The 18,384-nt window shown below is 46.0% G+C and overlaps 1 protein-coding gene across 2 annotated transcripts in view; it reads right to left on the bottom strand.

Moving 5' to 3' along the window:
- Positions 1-366: 366 nt before the first annotated feature.
- Positions 367-18,384, bottom strand: part of gid4 (GID complex subunit 4 homolog) — a 50,132-nt gene continuing 32,114 nt past the window's right edge. The window contains exons 5-6 of one of the 2 annotated variants that reach the window (XM_038820387.1): positions 3,229-3,364; positions 367-522 (exon numbers count right to left, since the gene is read on the bottom strand). In XM_038820387.1, the coding sequence (XP_038676315.1) occupies positions 503-522; positions 3,229-3,364 (156 nt within the window). In that variant the 3' untranslated portion in view covers positions 367-502. The remainder of the gene's footprint in view (positions 523-3,228; positions 3,365-18,384) is intronic. The other variant, XM_038820388.1, reaches the window with a different exon arrangement.

The raw sequence follows: 18,384 nt of genomic DNA, 5'->3' as shown, positions 1-18,384 counted from the left end.
AAATTGTTTCCTCTCGTGGGAAATTTAAGAGCTAGGACCATCAGGAGTGTAAGCCATGAAGTACCTTTGCATACAACAGAGTTATTGAATTTGCATCCCAAAAAGCTGTGGATTCTGGGAGTAATTTGGAATTTTCTAAACGGAGATCAATAGATTTTTGTTAGGCAAGGATATCTGAAGATATGGAGAAAGGCTGGGTAAAGTTCAGCTGAGGTACAACATGAAAAGAATTCAATGGTGGAACAGACTCAAGGCCTCCTCCTGTTCCTACATTTATACCATCAATATAATGAGTCAGGATGAATTAATTGTAATATGTCGATGATTTCTGCAGTCCTGCATGAATGTACCAAGATTCATCTAAATTTAAATGTTTACTAGTTCTTCTCACCATTCTGAACTTCTGTGGTAATAATAGCCTTCTATTGAAGCTGTGGACTTTTGGAAGCAAATATAATAAAAGCCTGCGAAGGAAGCACCGCTGATGTCTTTGATTGTATGATCAGGGACCAGAAACTGTTCCTGTTGGCAGAGAAGAAAGAAAAACTGGGTACAATTAAATCAATTTACAGAATAATCTAACAATACATCATCAACAAGATTGTAATTTATTTCTCAATAGATCATACATGCTGAGAGTTTTGGAATTATTGCATTGAATGAATGAATCAAAGACAATTGCATTGGCCAAAAGGCTGATGACTGCAAAGGAAACATGGTACACTTTGCACATTTAGTACCAAACAAATGAGGAGACACTTGCATAGATTAGTGTAGTTAAAATACCCTGAAAAGCAATCTGCTTCTTGCATAGGTATGCTGTGAGGGAAAGCAACTAGTGCAGAGTACCAACATACAAAATCAACAAGTTTTAATGGTGGGGAAACATTACACTGAATTTCCCATATGAGAAGCAAAGTTACATAACAAAAGAAAATGAGAGAAAAGGTCCTCAAGAAAAATACATTTCTTTGATAAAGCAAAGATAAACTGTACAAGGGGACAAAATGCTTGCTTATGGCTGCAAAAGCGCATAGGTAACATTCTACATAACGGGGAAATAAACCTGTCCAATAAACGGAAACAGCAGCATGGTTATATATAAATCCACTCCGCTTCGTGATTTAATTCCCATCTAAATTACAGCATTTTAAACTTGAAATTAGAGAAAGTACTTTTTGCTTAAAGTAGTCTCCCAATATCTCACTGAAAAAAAGCTGTAAAACTTGGCTACCATTTATAAAATTGGAGTGGAAAGGGCAAGCAAAATGCTATGTACAAAAACAACAAAAGAAGGAACTTCCTGTATTTATGAAGCACCTCAACATATCCTCAAGAGTTCCCAGAACACTTCACAACCAATTTTAAATCCAGTCTCAGTTTTGCAGGCATAGATTAACATTTCATGTGTAGATCCTTTACCAGATCTCCAGTTGAAATGAAAGGTTCCTCGTAAAACATGAACATATTAGGTGTCAGATTGGGCTCAAATCAGAACACTTGTGCTGCTTAGTTAGAATATTCTTGGTTCAAATTCCAATCCAGAGATCCAAGCATTCACGTAACCACATTACTTTCAAACTGAGGGCATGCTCCAATGTTGGGAGGTGTCTGGCCAACATTTATCCCCAACCAACATCATTCCTGTTTGTTGTGTACAACCGGCTTATTTACAACATCACAAAAGTAACTACATTTCAAAAGTCCTTTCCTGGCTGTGAAGCACTTTGGGATATCCTAAAGTTAGGAAAGACACGGTATAAATGAAATTCCGCCTGTTCTTACTCTCTCGTTTTGGCTGCTGTTATACCAGTTGTGTTTGCAGTATTCGGTTTCCATTACAGATTTTTAGCACATTGTTTTTCTTTTAAGTATTTCATTTGTGTTTACCTCTATTCAACTGAACTTCCATTCTGCTGTAATATTGGTAGTGAAGCCCTCTTCTCCTAATCTTGTACCCTTCTGCCCAAACCCTTCACCTTGTGATATTATCTTCAAACCTCCGATATGGCTACTATTCTTTTTTGACCATTTTTTCAACCAATTTCCTTTGTGCTTCTGCAGTCTTAACTCAACGTTAAATTTAAATTGGATAATTAAAAATAATTCTGCCATCAAATTCCCACTTTCCTATGTTATTTACCTTAAAAAAATAATCCAATAATTTGAATTTAATTAGAAGAGTTAAAGTATAAGACCATAAGACATAGGAGTGGAAGTAAGGCCATTCGGCCCATCGAGTCCACTCCACCATTCAATCATGGTTATCACAATCTAAAAAATATTATATACTTTTTTTTAATTTAAAAGTGCTATTAGGAAATCTGGCACTTCAGGCCTTTTTCTCCTTGGAATCGCTCTGATAATGACAAGTGTTGAGATATTTAGGCATTAGAACTTTTCACGACAAAAATCTGTCTTGAATCTGTAGCTATGGTGCTTTTCTGTAAAATATTGCACCTCATATCCCCTTTTTTGAGTTTAAAGATCGTAACCATTGCAATTTGTAAAAGATGTTACTGATAAAAATATACTGAGAGATTTAGATTTGTAACATACAATGTTGCATCAATTATTTTGCCTGCCTAATTTACAAGGAACAACATGATCACATTGGTTATCATTGAATTGAAGTTCTGGACAAAAGTCACCTAAATCGGAAAATAGTTCAGTTTGTTTCAGAACTGATCTGGAACTATCTGAACTGGACAATCATTACAGAGCAGCTCCAAGCAGAAGAGGAGTCCTCCTAGTCAGCATTACCTGAGCAGCTTTGTAGGGAAAGGGACCTGAAATGGATGACCTCCACAAAACAATCAAATCGAATGTGGTAAATAAGGACAAAAGCCAGCCAAAGAAAACACCATTCAGCTTATTCAGCTCATTTCATCATGGACTTGCTTCAACTATCAGCTGTAGATCACCGATTTTAAAAAGGGGTGTTAAGCTCCTTTCCCTAAAAATAAATAAAGTAGTCCTGTTGCATCTATACTTCAATCCCCTTCTCACGTATTGATCTAGCTACAAAAAGGTTGTTAATTTATCATGAAACAATTCCCTTGTCTGGCAATCTATTCCACATGTCCACTGTCCTGGTGTGACACTTTAACAAATTATTTTTTGGACAAATTGGGAAAAGTACCATGAATAAAACATATTCACCTAGATTCCTTTCCCTCTAGTGTGTTTTTACTGTAATTAATACAGACTTTTAATTTATACACTTACTGTGCTGGCAGCCTTTGCGCACGAAGGATACTTTGAGGTCCTGTGTTTCGGGGTCGCAATCATGGAGGGAAGCTGCTGTGCATCGGCTGGTAGAGGCAGGCATGGCATCCACGTCGTGGAGCGGTTGTAGACGGGACTAAAAAGAGGTGTTGAGATTTATTTGAGTTGGAGGACTTTTACGGAGCAGTTGCAGAAGGATGAAGTCAAAACATTAATGAGTTCAACATCCTGGAAATCCTTTGCAATTGAGGCATTTTAGTAGAAAATTTAGTTTGTTTATGTTGTGAGGAAAAAAAGATCACCATGGTTCCACTGCACCAGTATTCCTTTGTGTACATAGTGCACACGTGGTAGTCATGGGATAACAGTGCCCCAAAATTGTGACTCTGGGTGACTCTCACTCCCTCCTAATGGAGAAGTGCCTTGCCTCTGGATGCCAGCCTGTTCCTCTCTTTCTTTCCACTTCCCTCCTGCTCTTTCCCCTCCCCCACAAAGCAAATATTAATTGTGGGTCAAATGAAATGGAGTTTCATAGAAAATGAGAATGGATGCAATTTATTGATGGTTCAAACATAAAGTCAGTTTGCCTCATCATAATGCAGCATCACATCTTGAAAACAAATCAGTAGTGACTGACAGTAAATATTGGAAGTTATGAGAAAAATCGACTGATTGTTAAAATGTTAAACTTTCTGACCAAAACAAGAAATTGCAATTCTGTTAAATAAAATACTCTCAAAGTCAAACATACCATCTCATTTATAAAAATAATATAAAAGCAGGAGTAAACCATTTGGCCCTTTTAGCCTGCTTCACCATTCTGTAAGATCATGGCTGATCAGCTGCCTCAGCTACATTTTCCCACACTATCCTTGTATCCAAAATGAGTCCGTCTCAGACTTGAATACATTCAACAACTTGAACACCCACAGCTTTCTTGTGTAGAATTCCAAAAATTTACAACTCCCTGAAGTGAAGAAATTTCTTCTCATCTCATTCCTAAGTGGCCAATCCTTTATTCTGAGACTCATAGTTCTAGATTCCCCAGTCAGGGGAAATATCCTTCCAGCATCTACCCTATCAAGCCTTAAAAATATTTATGTTTCAATAAGATCACCTCTCATTCTTCTACATTTTGAGGAATATAGGCCTAGTCTACTCAAGCTCTCCTCGTACGACAATCCCCATTACTCTAGGATTCAATCTTATGAAACTTTATTGCATACCCCCCAAAGATAGGAGATCGATCCTGTACAAATATTCCGATATCATACTGTCGAAGCCTTGTATTACACTAAAACTCCTTTGCTTTTACACTTCAATCCCTTTGTAATAATGGCTAACATACCATTTGCTTTCCTATTGCTTGCATTATGTGCATATCAACTCTCTGCGATTCATGTACAAGAACACTTAGGGACCTCTGAAAACCATCATATTCTAGTCTCACCAAGTGAAAAATATTATTTATTTCCCTCCCAAAATGGATAATTTCACATTTCTCTACATTATATTCCACCTACGATATTTCTTTGAATTCACGTAGCCTGCCTATGCAGCATCTTTGCATCCTTCTGCTATTTGTTTTCCCCAAAAGGCCGAAGACATAGGAGCAGGACGTAGACCATACAACCCATCAAGCCTGCTCCGCCATTCGATACAGTTATGGCTGATCTTGGGCTTCAACACCACTTCCCATATCCCTCAATTCCCTGAAGGACCAAATATCTGTTTAACCCATCCTCAAGTGCAGGTAGAGTATCCTTCACCTGTAAATCCGAAAACCCAACACATTCAACAACCACACCTTTTATGAACTTCATTGATTTTAGTGTGGTAAGTCAGTGACGCGATTCACAACACTATTTGAGTGAAGTGATTTCTCATCTCAGTCCTAAACCTTTATTCTGAGCTTGTGACCCATTGTCCTAGATACCCAGCCAGCAGAACAAATCTCTATGTATACCCTGTCAAGCCATTTCTGAATCTTTCGAGAATATAGGCCCAATTTACTGAACCTCTCATTATGGAGCAAACCGCTCATCCCAAGGATCAATCTAATGAACCTTTGCTGCACTGCTTCCAAAGCAAGTAAATCCTTCCTTAAACATGGAGGCCAAAACTGCAGTATCCCAAATGCAGCAAGACTTAATTGAATTTATTTTTGTACTCCAAATTCTCTTGCTATAAAACCAACATGCTGTTTTCCACATCAATTGCTTGTTCTACCTACAAGTGAACTTTGGGTCCTTGTACAAACACACCCAACCCCCTCTGAACATCAACATTTACAAATTTTATGCCTTTTAAAAACCATTCTGTTTTTTGATTCTTACAACCAAAGTAAATAATCTCACACTTCCCCACATTATAGTCCATCTGCCATCTTATTGCCCACTCACAAAACCTGTCTCTATCTCTTGCAGCTGCTGTGCCCTCCTGACACCTCCGACATTTCCACCTAGCTCTGCGTAGTCAGCAAACTCAGGTACATTACATCTTGTCTCTTCACCTCAATCATATAGACTGCAAATAGCTGAAGCCCCAGCAGTGATTCTTGCGGTACTTCACTAGTCACAGCCTAACATTAAAATGGCCCATTTGTGCTACCGTTTGCTTCCTGGTCATTTACCAATCCTCTATCCACGTTAATGTATTACCTCCAACTCCATGAGCCCTTCTCTAATCTACAACCTTTTGTGTGGCACTTTATCATAGAACATAGAACAGTACAGCACAGAACAGGCCCTTCGGCCCTCGATGTTGTGCCGAGCAATGATCACCCTACTCAAACCCACGTATCCACCCTATACCCGTAACCCAACAACCCCCCTCTTAACCTTACTTTTTAGGACACTACGGGCAATTTAGCATAGTAAATCCACCTAATCCGCACATCTTTGGACTGTGGGAGGAAACCGGAGCACCCGGAGGAAACCCACGCACACACGGGGAGGACGTGCAGACTCCGCACAGACAGTGACCCAGCCGGGAATCGAACTTGGAACCCTGGAGCTGTGAAGCATTTATGCTAACCACCATGCTACATTCTATTGGTTCCCCTTTATCTATTGCACTGGCTACATTCTCAAAACACTCTAGCTTGTCAAATACGATTTCCCTTTCATAAAACCATGCTCACTTTGTCTGGTTATACCATGATTTTCTAAGTGCATTGTTGAGATTTCCTTAACAGCTCCCGCTTTAAAAGGACTTAAGGACCCCAAACGGCGCTGATTTGACGATTCCCGGTGGATAAAGGGGTCTGGAGCAAAACCTCCCGGGATTTATGGTGCGGACTCGGAGTGGGGCGAGGAGAAAAACGGCAGCAGCTCCCCTGGAAAAGCGGGGGAAGGTGGACAAAATGGCGGCAGGTGGAGCCCCTGAGGAGTGGAGGCAGTGGGCGGAGGAGCAGCAGGCGGCCCTTCTGCGCTATTTTACGGAGCTGAAAGGGGAGTTGTTGGAATCCCTGAAGGTGACGACGAGTAAGCTGCTGGAGACCCAGACAACCCATGGTGCAGCGATACTTGAGTTGCAGCAGCAGGCCTCTGAACGCGAGGATGAGGTTTCGGCCCTCGTGGGGAAGGTGGAGATACACGAGGCGCTTCATAAAAAATGGCAAGATCGGTTCGAGGAGATGGAGTTTCGGTCACGGAGGAAGAACCTGCGGATCCTGGGCCTCGAGGAGGGGCTGGATGGGTCGGACCTGCTGGCCTATGTGGCCGTGATGCAGAACTCGCTGGTGGGGGCGGGATCCTTCCATCTGCCCCTGGAGCTGGAGGGGCCCCACAGAGTACTGGCCAGGCGGCCTAAGGCGAATGAACCCCCACGGGCGGTGCTGGTGCGGTTCCATCAGTTCAGTGACCGGGAGTGTGTTCTGCGATGGGCCAAGAAGGTGAGGAGTAGCAAGTGGGAGAATTCGGTAGTGCGTATCTACCAGGACTGGAGTGCGGAGGTGGCCAAGCGGAGAGCCGGGTTTAACCAGACGAAGGCGGTGCTCCACAGAAAGCAGGTGAAGTTCGGCATGTTGCCGCCTGCGCGCCTCCTACAAGGACCGGCATTACTACTTTGAGTCCCCAGAGGAAGCGTGGGCCTTTGTGCAGGCTGAAAAGTTGGACTCGAACTAGAGATTGGGGGCTGTGGGAGTTTTTCTATTTCTGTATCACTGTTTATGCTGTTGCTGGCTATTCTGTTTGTTTCTGTTTTTTCTCTCGCTTTAGGATGATTTTGGTTATGGTTTTGTGTTTTCAGGGGAGGTATTGGGGCTTGTGGTTGATCTGTGTCTTTGTTTGTACGGAGTTGGTGGATGGGTTGGGACTGCTGTTTGGGAGCTGCGTTGGTGGGGTGGGGCAGTGTGAAAGCGCAGGCTTTTCTCTAGTTTCCCGCGCTGCGGGACGAGGGGAGTGGAGCTGGTGGCGAGGTTATCAGATCCGTTTTCCCGTGCTGAAGCGGTGCCAAGGAGCTGATGCAGGGGAGGAGGGGGGACCTCATATCGGGAGGGGTCGGAGTTAGGGCGGGAGCTGCCGGGGTTAGCAGAAGTCAGCTGGCTCACGGGAGTACTGTGGAGGGAGCGTCGCAGCTAGGAGGGGTCCTAGCCTGGGGGGTGGGGGGTCGACGGGGGAGGGGGGGGGGGGGCGGGGTGCCCCCTGATCCGGCTGTTTACGTGGAACGTGAGGGGGTTGAATGGGCCGGTTAAGTGGGCCCGGGTGTTTTCGCATCTGAAGGGGCTGAAGGCGGACACGGCCATGCTCCAGGAGACCCACCTGAAGGTGGCGGACCTGGTCCGTCTGAGGAAGAGGTGGGTGGGGCAGGTTTTCCATTCAGGGCTCGACTCGAAGAACCGGGGGATGGCGATCCTGGTGGGGAAGAGGGTGGCATTTGAGGCGTCTGAGGTTGTGGCTGATAGTGGCGGCAGATATGTGATGGAGAGCGGAAAGCTGCAGGGGGAGAGGGTGGTGTTGGTAAATGTGTACGCCCCAAATTGGGATGATGCTGATTTCATGAGGCGTATGTTGGGCCGCATTCCTGGCCTGGAGGTGGGGGGCTTGATCATGGGGGGGGGGGGGACTTCAATACGGTGCTGGATCCCCTACTGGATCGTTCTAGTTCAAGGACAGTCAAGAGGCCGGCGGCGGACAAGGTGTTGAGGGGGTTTATGGACCAGATGGGAGGCGTGGATCCCTGGAGGTTTGGGAGGCCGAGGGCTCGGGAGTACTCTTTTTTCTCCCATGTCCACAGGGTTTATTCCCACATTGATTTCTTTGTTCTAAGTAGGGGACTGGTCCCGAGGGTGGAGGAGGCCGAGTATTCGGCTATTGCGATTTCGGACCATGCTCCGCATTGGGTGGATCTGGAGAAGGGGGAGGTGCGGGATCAGTGCCCGCTTTGGCGTCTGGACGTGGGGTTGTTGGCTGATGAGGAGGTGTGTAGGAGGGTTCGGGGATATATCAAGAGGTACCTCGAGGTCAATGATACTGGGGAGATCCAGGTGGGGATGGTGTGGGAGGCTCTGAAGGCAGTGATTAGGAAGGAGCTGATCTCCATCCGAACCCATAGGGAGAGGGGGGAGAGGAAGGGGAGGGAGAGACTGGTGGGGGAGCTGTCGAGTGTAGATAGGAGGTACGCGGAGGCCCCGGAGGAGGGATTGCTGGGGGAACGGCGTAGCTTGCAGGCCAAGTTTGATTTATTGACCTCCAGAAAGGTGGAAACACAGTGGAGGAAGGCGCTGGGAGCGGTCTATGAGTATGGAGAGAAGGCGAGCAGGATGCTGGCGCATCAGTTTCGTAAGCGGGACGCGGCTAGGGAGATTGGTGGAGTGAAGGATAGGGGTGGGAATGTGGTGCGGCAGGGGGCAGAGGTCAATGAGGTCTTTAGGGACTTTTACAGGGAACTCTACCGGTTGGAGCCGCCGGCGGTGGGAGGGGGAATGGAGAGCTTCTTGGACAGGCTGCGATTTCCAAGGGTGTAGGAGGAGCGGGTGGAGGTACTGGGGGCGCCGATCGAGTTGGAGGAGCTGGTCAGTGGGATTGGCCACATGCAGTCGGGGAAGGCGCCAGGACCGGATGGGTTCCCGGTTGAATTTTATAAGAAATACGCGGACCTGCTGGGGCCTTGTTGGTTAGGACCTTCAACGAGGCATGGGAGGGGGGGTGTTTTGCCCCCGACGATGTCTCGGGCGCTGATTTCCCTGATCCTGAAGCGTGATAAGGACCCCTTGCAGTGCGGATCATACAGGCCAATTTAACTGCAGAATGTGGACGCCAAGTTGCTGGCGAAGATCTTGGCCACTAGAATAGAGGACTGGGTGCCAGGGGTGGTACATGAAGATCAGACGGGGTTAGTGAAGGGGAGGCAGCTGAACACTAACGTGCGAAGGCTGCTAAATGTGATAATGATGCCGGCAGCAGAAGGAGGCGGAGATTGTGGTGGCATTGGATGCGGAGAAGGCCTTTGACAGGGTTGAGAGGGGGTACTTGTGGGAGGTGTTGGAGAGGTTCGGGTTTGGGGTGGGGTTTATTAAATGGGTGAGGTTGCTGTACGAGGCCCCGATGACGAGTATAGCGACAAATGGGAGGAGGTCCGAGTACTTCAGGTTCCACCGTGGGACGAGGCAGGGGTGCCCCCTGTCCCCCTTGCTTTTTACGTTGGCAATTGAGCCTCTTGCCATGGCTCTCAGGGAGTCGGGGAGGTGGAGGGGTTTTGTGCGAGGTGGGGAGGAGCACCGAGTGTCGCTGTATGCAGACGACTTGCTGCTGTATGTAGCAGACCCGGTGGGGGGAATGCCGGAGGTGATGGAGATTCTTGCTGAGTTCGGGAGTTTCTCGGACTATAAATTGAACCTGGGCAAGAGTGAGCTGTTTGTTGTACACCCGGGAGATCAGGAGGGGATTGATAGGCTCCCGCTAAAGAGGGCAGTGAGGAGTTTTAGGTACCTGGGGGTTCAGGTGGCTAGGAGCTGGGGGACTCTGCACAAGCTCAATTTTACTAGGTTGGTGGAGCAGATGGAGGAGGAATTTAAACGGTGGGATATGCTGCCGTTGTCGTTGGCGGGTAGAGTACAGTCCGTTAAAATGACGGTGCTCCCGAGGTTTTTGTTTTTGTTTCAGTGCCTCCCCATTTTCATTCCGAGGGCCTTTTTTAGGAGGGTGAACAGCAGCATTCTGGGATTTGTTTGGGCGCACAGGACTCCGAGGGTAAGGAGGGTAATTTTGGAGCGGGGCAGGGATAGATGGGGGCTGGCGCTGCCCAACCTCTCTGTGTACTATTGGGCGGCTAACGTCTCGATGGTACGTAAGTGGGTAATGGATGGGGAGGGGGCAGCATGGAAACGATGGAGATGGCATCCTGTGGAGGCACGAGCCTGAAGGCACTGGTAATGGCGCCGCTGCCGCTCCCTCCAACGAGGTACACCACGAGCCCGGTGGTGGCGGCTACCCTCAAAATTTGGGGGCAGTGGAGGCGACACAGGGGGGAAGTGGGGGGCACGGTGGAGGCCCCGCTGCGGGCTTATCCTCATCCAGTTTAAGGGGCTGCACCGGGCCCACATGTCCGGGTCTAGGATGAGTAGGTTCTTTGGGGGCGAAGACAGGTGTGTCAGGTGTTCGGGGAGCCCAGCGAACCATGCCCATATGTTCTGGGCATGCCCGGCACTGGAGGAGTTCTGGAAGGGGGTGGCGAGGACGGTGTCGAGGGTGGTAGGATCCAGGGTCAAGCCAGGCTGGGGACTCGCGATATTTGGGGTTGGGGTGGAGCTGGGAGTGCAGGAGGCGAAAGAGGCCGATGTTTTGGCCTTTGCGTCCATAGTAGCCCGGCGGAGGATCTTGCTGCAGTGGAAAGATACGAGACCTCCGAGCGTGGGGATCTGGATTAATGACATGGCGGGATTCATTAAGCTGGAGAGGGTAAAGTTCGCCCTGAGAGGGTTCTTTAAGAGGTGGCAGCCTTTCCTCGACTTTCTGGCTCAGCGATAAGGAACTAGGTCAGCAGTTTTAGGGGGATAGTGTTTAAGTTAATTTGTTTATTGTTAATTTATTTTGTTGTTTATTGGGCTTGGCTTGGGGGAGGTGGGGGGGTTTGTTATATGCGTTGTTACAGGTGCCGGGGGATGTTTATTATTGTCATTGCTATTATTGTTTTGTTGATATTTATTTTTCAAAAATCCCAATAAAAATTACTCACAAAAAAAAGAGATTGCCTCAATAATAGATTCCATCACTTTCCCGACAACTGTTGTCAGATTAACTGGCCTGTAGTTATGAGGGGCATAGACAGAGTGGGTAGTCAGGGACTTTTTCCCCAGGATAGAGGGGTCAATTAGTAGGGGGCACAGGTTTAAGGTGCGAGGCGCAAGGTTTAATGGAGATGTACAAGGTAAGTTTTTTTCCCACAGAGGGTAGTGGGTGCCTGGAACTCACTGCCGGAGGAGGTGGTGGAAGCAGGGACGATAGTGACGTTTAAGGGGCATCTTGACAAATACATGAATAGGATGGGAATAGAGGGATACAGACCCCTGTCTAGTTTAGACAGGCAGCATGGTCAGTGCAGGCTTGGAGGGCCGAAGGGCCTGTTCCTGTGCTGTACTTTTCTTTGTTCTTTGTAGTTCTTGGATTTCTCGCCCTTTCTTGACTAAATGTGTGACATTTTCTAACTTCAAATCTGCAGGGACCAGTCCAAAACCTAGGAATCTGGGGGAAACTTGGCTGTAGAGATAGTGGATGTTCTGGTTATCTCTTTTAGAACTAGGTTGTAAGTCAATAGACCTTGGAGATATTTTGAATTTTAGTTCCTTAGGTTTCTCCAGTACTCCTTCTCTGCTGATATTAATTTCCCTATTACTCTTAGCTGCTAGGTAATTCTCTATTACTGGTATGCAGCTTGTATCTTCTACTATACAAATTGTGAAAACAGACACAATGGCCGGGATATAACAGCTTTGTCGTTTGCGGGCACAAATCATGCAATGGATTTTGTTTATTGTCACGTGTACCGAGGTACAGTGAAAAGTATTTTTCTGCGAGTAGCTCAACAGATCATGAAGTACATTAAAAGAAAAGGAAATAAAAGAAAATACATAATAAGGCAACACAAGGTACACAATGTAACTACATAACACCGGTATCGGGTGAAGCATACAGGGGTGTAGTGTTAATCAGGTCAGTCCATAAGAGGGTCATTTAGGAGTCTGGCAACAGTGGGGAAGAAGCTGTTTTTGAGTCTGCTCATGCGAGTTCTCAGACTTTTGGATCTCCTGCCCGATGGAAGAAGTTGGAAGAGTGAGTAAGCCAGGTGGGAGGGGTCTTTGATTATGCTGCCTGCTTTCCCCAGGCAGCGGAAGGTGTAGATGAAGTCAATTGATCGGAGGCAGGTTCATGTGATGGACTGGGCTGTGTCCACGACTCGCTGAAGTTTCTTGCGGTCTTGGGCCGAGCAGTTGCCATACCAGACTGTGATGCAGCCAGATAGGATGCTTTCTATGGTGCATCCGTAAAAGTTGGTAAGAGTTAATGTGGACATGCCGAATTTCCTTAGTTTCCTGAGGAAGGAATCTCATGAGCTTTTCCCTCCTATTTATTAACTTCTTGTGGCCCTTTACTGGTTTCTAAACACCTCCAATCCTCAAACACGCTATTCTTTGCAACCTTGTAAGCCTCTTATTTTAATCTAATACTATAATCATCTTCCTGAGTAAGCTAGGGATTGATCTTTTTTGTGGAGATTTGTGTTGTTAGTAAACTTACATTAGATCTCGTCAGCTAAGTAATTGAAAGTTTGTAAATAGCTGAGGCCCAATCACTGGGTACCTTGCAGCATCCCATGAGTTACAACCTGTCAATATGAAAATTACTTGTTAACATTCACTCTGTTTTTTGTTGATTAACAAATTCTCAATCCATGCTAATCCATTACTCTCAATTCAATGAGCCCTAAATTTGTGTAATTAAAAAAAAAAATCCAAACACTCCTTCGCCACCTTACTAGTTATATCCTTAAAAACAAACAGATATGTCAAACATAATATCCCTTCCATAAATATGTGTTCGGTGTGACCTTCATTTTTTTCTAAATGGCCTGTTGTCATGTTCCTAATAAAATATTCTAGCATTTTCCCTAATATTGATGCCAAGCTAACGAGTCTATGATCTTTCCTCCCTGTGGATTCAAAGATTTGAGCGCATAATCTAGGCTGACACTGCAGTGAGTACTGAAGGAGTGCTAGATATTTTGGGGGTGCCATCTTTTGGATGAAACATTACACTGATTACCTGCTTAGATGGATGTATAAGACCAAACAATACTCCCTTTAAAGATCAGCAGGGAGTTCTTCTGATGTTTAAACCCGCATTTGCCTCTCAATCAACATAGATTAACTAGTATCCACTTCAATGCTGTGCACAAATTGGCTGCACTAAGCTACAAAACAACAGGCAACGACACATAAAATGTAACAATTAGCTATATGGCATGGGTTGCAGATGTAAAAGGTGCTATTTATATGCTTACTCCTAATTCTTGTGTTTATATATGCAATTAGTTCTTCCTTTGGCAGAATTCAGAAATTATGCTATTTTGAAATTCTCCCAACTTCCAAAGCAGAAAACATTCATATATACAGTGAAATAATATATTAGGACACAAACAGATACAGAAATCTGATCAAACAGATCTGATTGCATGGAGGACTCATGGGATCCAGTGATAAGACTCAATTTTAAAAACCTCTTATCTTAATCCTCCGAGAGCTGACAAAACTTTCCAACGGTACATTGAAGTTAGCATTTTCCACATAATGTCATAAACGCAAACAGGGATTTACTTTTCACTATGATTCCATGTTACATTTCAAAAAACAAATCTTTTATATTTTTTTGAGCTTGACAAAGAGTCCCAGAATCGATTGGGTTCTTGCTGATCCTGTTGTCAGCTGCAGATGTCTAATTTTTTGAAAAGTAACCAAATTAATAACTAAAAATAAAATTTTCAATCTGACCCAAAGGACAAAAACAGATCACTAAGAGCTATTTATAGCCTTAGGTGAAAGGCTGGGAGCAGCCATTCCCACACAGAAGAACTGAAATCCACCTACTCAACAATAGAATCAATGGGCAGGGTTTTGGGCGGGGGGGGGGGGTCATCTTTTTAATCCTTTACTTTATCCTTGCGCGCATTTCATAATTGTCTCTTTTCAGGACATATGCTTGGTAATATGGCCTTGGATGAGCCTGATTGGAGTTTTGCGATGAAGAGCTGAGTTAAATCATAAAGAAGCCTGGTGTGATTTGAGTCGAGGCGGTCGGTGTTGGCTGGGATGGGGCCCAGGTTGCAGTGGCATAGTTGCTGATGAGCAGGCCTACGACCAAGAAGTGCAGTGGGCATCGGGATGATGACCACCTCTGACAGTGTTGAGTCTGTATGATGAACTCGGCTCCGTGTTGCACATCTTTGGTGCTCACCTTGGGGAACCGTGAAGTATCCTTGAGAGACTGATGGAGGCGCAGGAGAGAATCCGTGTACCCCTTGATAGTGGATTTTCTCTGGTTAAGGCCAGACTTTGGTTCATTGAGATCCTGCTACATAGTGTGTTGCACATTCTGACGGATTCGGAAGGCAGGGCTGGACAATGAGTGTCCATGTGACTGGTTTCTGGTAGGAAGTGAGAGGTGCCTTCCTGACGGAGTTTGAAGATTGGCCGCCATACTTCAGTCATCCTGATTTGGAAGGCAGGCAGATCTGGTTTGATGGATCACAGCATATCCGGTTTTGAGGCCTGTGGCCAGTTTGCCCCTCCCCTCTCTACTATCCTGTAAAGTGAAGGTGTTTCATTCGTTGGAATCCTCGAGTACTCCTGAGAAGTGTTCGATGATCTGGTCATGACTTTGACATTTCAAGCAACATAGATGGTGTTATTATGCTGCGGTTCTTCAATAATTCTGGACGTTATTCCCTTATGATTATTTGTTGTCTTTTCTCCTGTAAGCAAGTGCGAGGTGTGAGCATGGGGGCAAAAGTTATATATTATCCTGCTTTTGCAAAAACCATATTAAGATGATTATGTGATTTATGGTCTGTGCAGTTTTACTCCTTTCTTTTCATGTGCAGTTATCCTTACGGTTACGGGAAGGTGAATATTTGGACACCTCTTCTCTCGTTGATAGTGAAGATGAGTGGAGCCACAGCAGTGTGATGAGTGGATGGTTGGTGTGCAGTTGGGTGGTAGGGTGAAGTCCTCACTGAGATTGAAGATAGTCCCCCAGTTAGAGCTAACCGTATCGGGCGTTTATTTAGATTTTTGTTCATAGAATTTACAGCGCAGGAGGCCATTCGGCCCATCGAGTCTGCACCGGCCCTTGGAAAGAGCACCCTACCCAAGCCCACACTTCCACCCAATTCCCGTAATCCAGTAACCCCACCCCACCTTTTGGACACTAAGGACAATTTAGCAGGCCAATCCACCTAACCTGCACATCTTTGCACTGTGGGAGGACACCGGAACAAACCCACGCAAACACAGGGAGAACGTCCAGACTCCGCACAGACAGTGACCCAAGCCGGGAATCGAACCTGGGACCCTGGAGCTGTGAAGCAACTATGCTAATCACTAAGCTGTTATTTTGAATTTAAGAATCTGTGCCTATCTCCTTCGATGGCCTGGGCAGATTATGTATCCTGGGAACGACTGGCTGCCTCCTGACTTTTCCTTGAGGTCCGTGTTGTTAGGGAAAGAGTGATGGCGCACATCAAGATGGATTCGGTTAATCATTGATTGACTTTTTGCTCGTGTGGGTGTTTTTCCCCCGAATGGCTTTTTTCTTCCTCTCTTCATCAAGGCGCTGTTATAAGTCCTGATTTGGTTTAGTGGTCCAATGGTGGGCCTTCCCAGGGCACCCGATTGTTGGATGTCTGGACGATTCTTTGGCTCTCGGTGATGGGGTTTCCCCAGTTGAGGTTAACGTAATCTTTTTTTTTTAAAGTAGCAGTGGGAGCGGTGCCCTTCTCTGGGTGTGGTTGAGGAGGTGCAGGACTGGTTGGGGTATAGGCTTTGGGGTGTTCTGGAGATCTTGGGGATGCTTTGAGTCTTTTGTGAGTCAGAGTATGCTGGGCTAGGCCAGGTCCAGTGCTATGGTTGGTGTCCTGTGGTCCCCTGGAGCTTGCCCTGGCCCTTCTCAAAGGCACTTATTAGGGATATCCTGAGTAGACTCTTCAGTGCACGGGTGCCTGGGTTGAGTCGAGATCTGTACTTCAGTTGATCTCCTGTTGCCCCCTCATGGTTTGTTTTGTTTGAAACAGTAGTTTTATTCCTCCTTCTCATCAACGAAGGTTACTGTGCACCAGGGGAATTCGGACTCATGGTTGAGCTCTGACACTTTGTTATCCAATGATCCACATCTGGTAGTACTCTGTCCCTTTTGTGGTGAGGATTTAATGGCACAGATCATAACACGTATAGCTGCTGGTTCTCTCTGCAAAATTGTATGAAATGATGCTGGTTCTGTCTGTTTCTGAGATTGGGGTATGTTGAGTAGTGTGGTATATATGTCACATTCTTATAGAACTGGGGTCTTGTGAATTTTCTCTGTTTTTTATTGTTAGGAATAAAGAATCTGTGATTATCCGGGGGAAGGAGGTGTCGGTGTGTCACTGGTGCCGCTGGCACTGCTGGGGTTGAGGGCAATATATATTGGTGCGCACCCAAACACGGCATGAAATATGTATCCTGATCTCTCAAGGTAACTGCAAGCAATTGCCACGTGGGATGATGCGAACCATTTTACAATGTTTTCCTGGCTTTATCCGGTTCTCCCTTCTTCTCCAGTTTGGGCTTTTAGAGGTGTCAAGTTATGTCTAATGATTGTATAGACCCAAAAAGAAAATGCTGGAAAATCTCAGCGGGTCTAGCAGCATCCGTAGGGAGAATATACAGCGAATGTTTCGAGTCCACATGACCCTTTGTCAAAGCTAAAGACAGAGAAAGTGGAAAATATTTATACTGTGGAGTAAGAATGAAAGATGAGTCACAGCCACAGAAACCCAGGGAAATGGGATGCTAATAGCCACAGAAAGCAAGGGGAAAGAGTGCTAATGGCATTCCCCAGAGAGAACAAAAGGTGTAAACGGCCAAACTGCAGAGAAACTGTGACAGATGTAGCTGCGGGGGAGGGGAAGGGGTAAGCAAAGGGTACGGATGGGTGGATAAAATGGGGGTGGGTTAAATATATATATATATAAAGACAAGAAAGAAAGAAATGGTAAAACACAGTTAAAATGAAATGGGATGAAAACAAATGGGTCGAGGTGGGGTAGAGCCAATCATCTGAAATTATTAAACTCGATGTTGAGACCAGAAGGCTGTAGAGTGCCTAACCAGCACCAGAAGGCTGTAGCGTGCCAACCGGTAAGGACTCCATTCCCTGTAAGGACTCCATTCCTTTCTCTCAACTCCTTCGTCTCCACCGCATTTGCTCCGATGATGCCACTTTCCAAAATGGCGCTTCGAAAATGTGTTACTTCTTCCTCAACCGTGATTTCCCACCTACAGTTGTGGACGGGGCCCGCAACAGTGTGCGGTCTCCCGTGCCACTACCCTCGCCCCCTCCACTCCCTCCCAGAACAAGGATAGTCCCCCCCATTCTCACATTTCATCCCATCAGCCTCCGTATGCAAAGCATAATCCTGCCATTTTCGGCAACTCCAGAGTGATGCCACTACCAAACACATCTTCCCTTCGCTCCCTCTGTCAGCATTCCGCAGAGACCGTTCCCTCCGAGACAATCTATTCCACTCCTCCACCATACCCAACACCTCTCCCAACACCCAGGGGACCTTCCCATGCAATCACAGAAGGTGTAACATCTGTCCCTTTACCTCTTCCATGCTTAACATCCCAAGCCCAAAACACTCATTCCAGGTTCAGCACCGTTTCACTTGCACCTCTTCCAATTTGGTCTATTGCATTCGCTGCTCCCAATGTGGTCTCCTCTATATCGGAGACCAAACACAGACTGGGTGATTGCTTTGCTGAGCATCTTCGGTCTGTGCTCATTCAGGACCTGGACCTTCCCGTTGCTTGCCATTTTGACGCAAGACCCTGTTCCCATGCCCACATGTCTGTCCTTGGCCTGCTGCAATGTTCCAGTGAAGCTGAACACAAACTGGAGGAAC

The sequence above is a fragment of the Scyliorhinus canicula genome, chromosome 15 (genome assembly GCF_902713615.1).
Source record: "Scyliorhinus canicula chromosome 15, sScyCan1.1, whole genome shotgun sequence".
In the NCBI taxonomy this organism is placed as follows: Eukaryota; Metazoa; Chordata; class Chondrichthyes; order Carcharhiniformes; family Scyliorhinidae; genus Scyliorhinus; species Scyliorhinus canicula.
The sequence above is the reverse complement of the archived record's forward strand: the minus strand, read 5'-3'. Positions and strand labels throughout refer to the sequence as shown.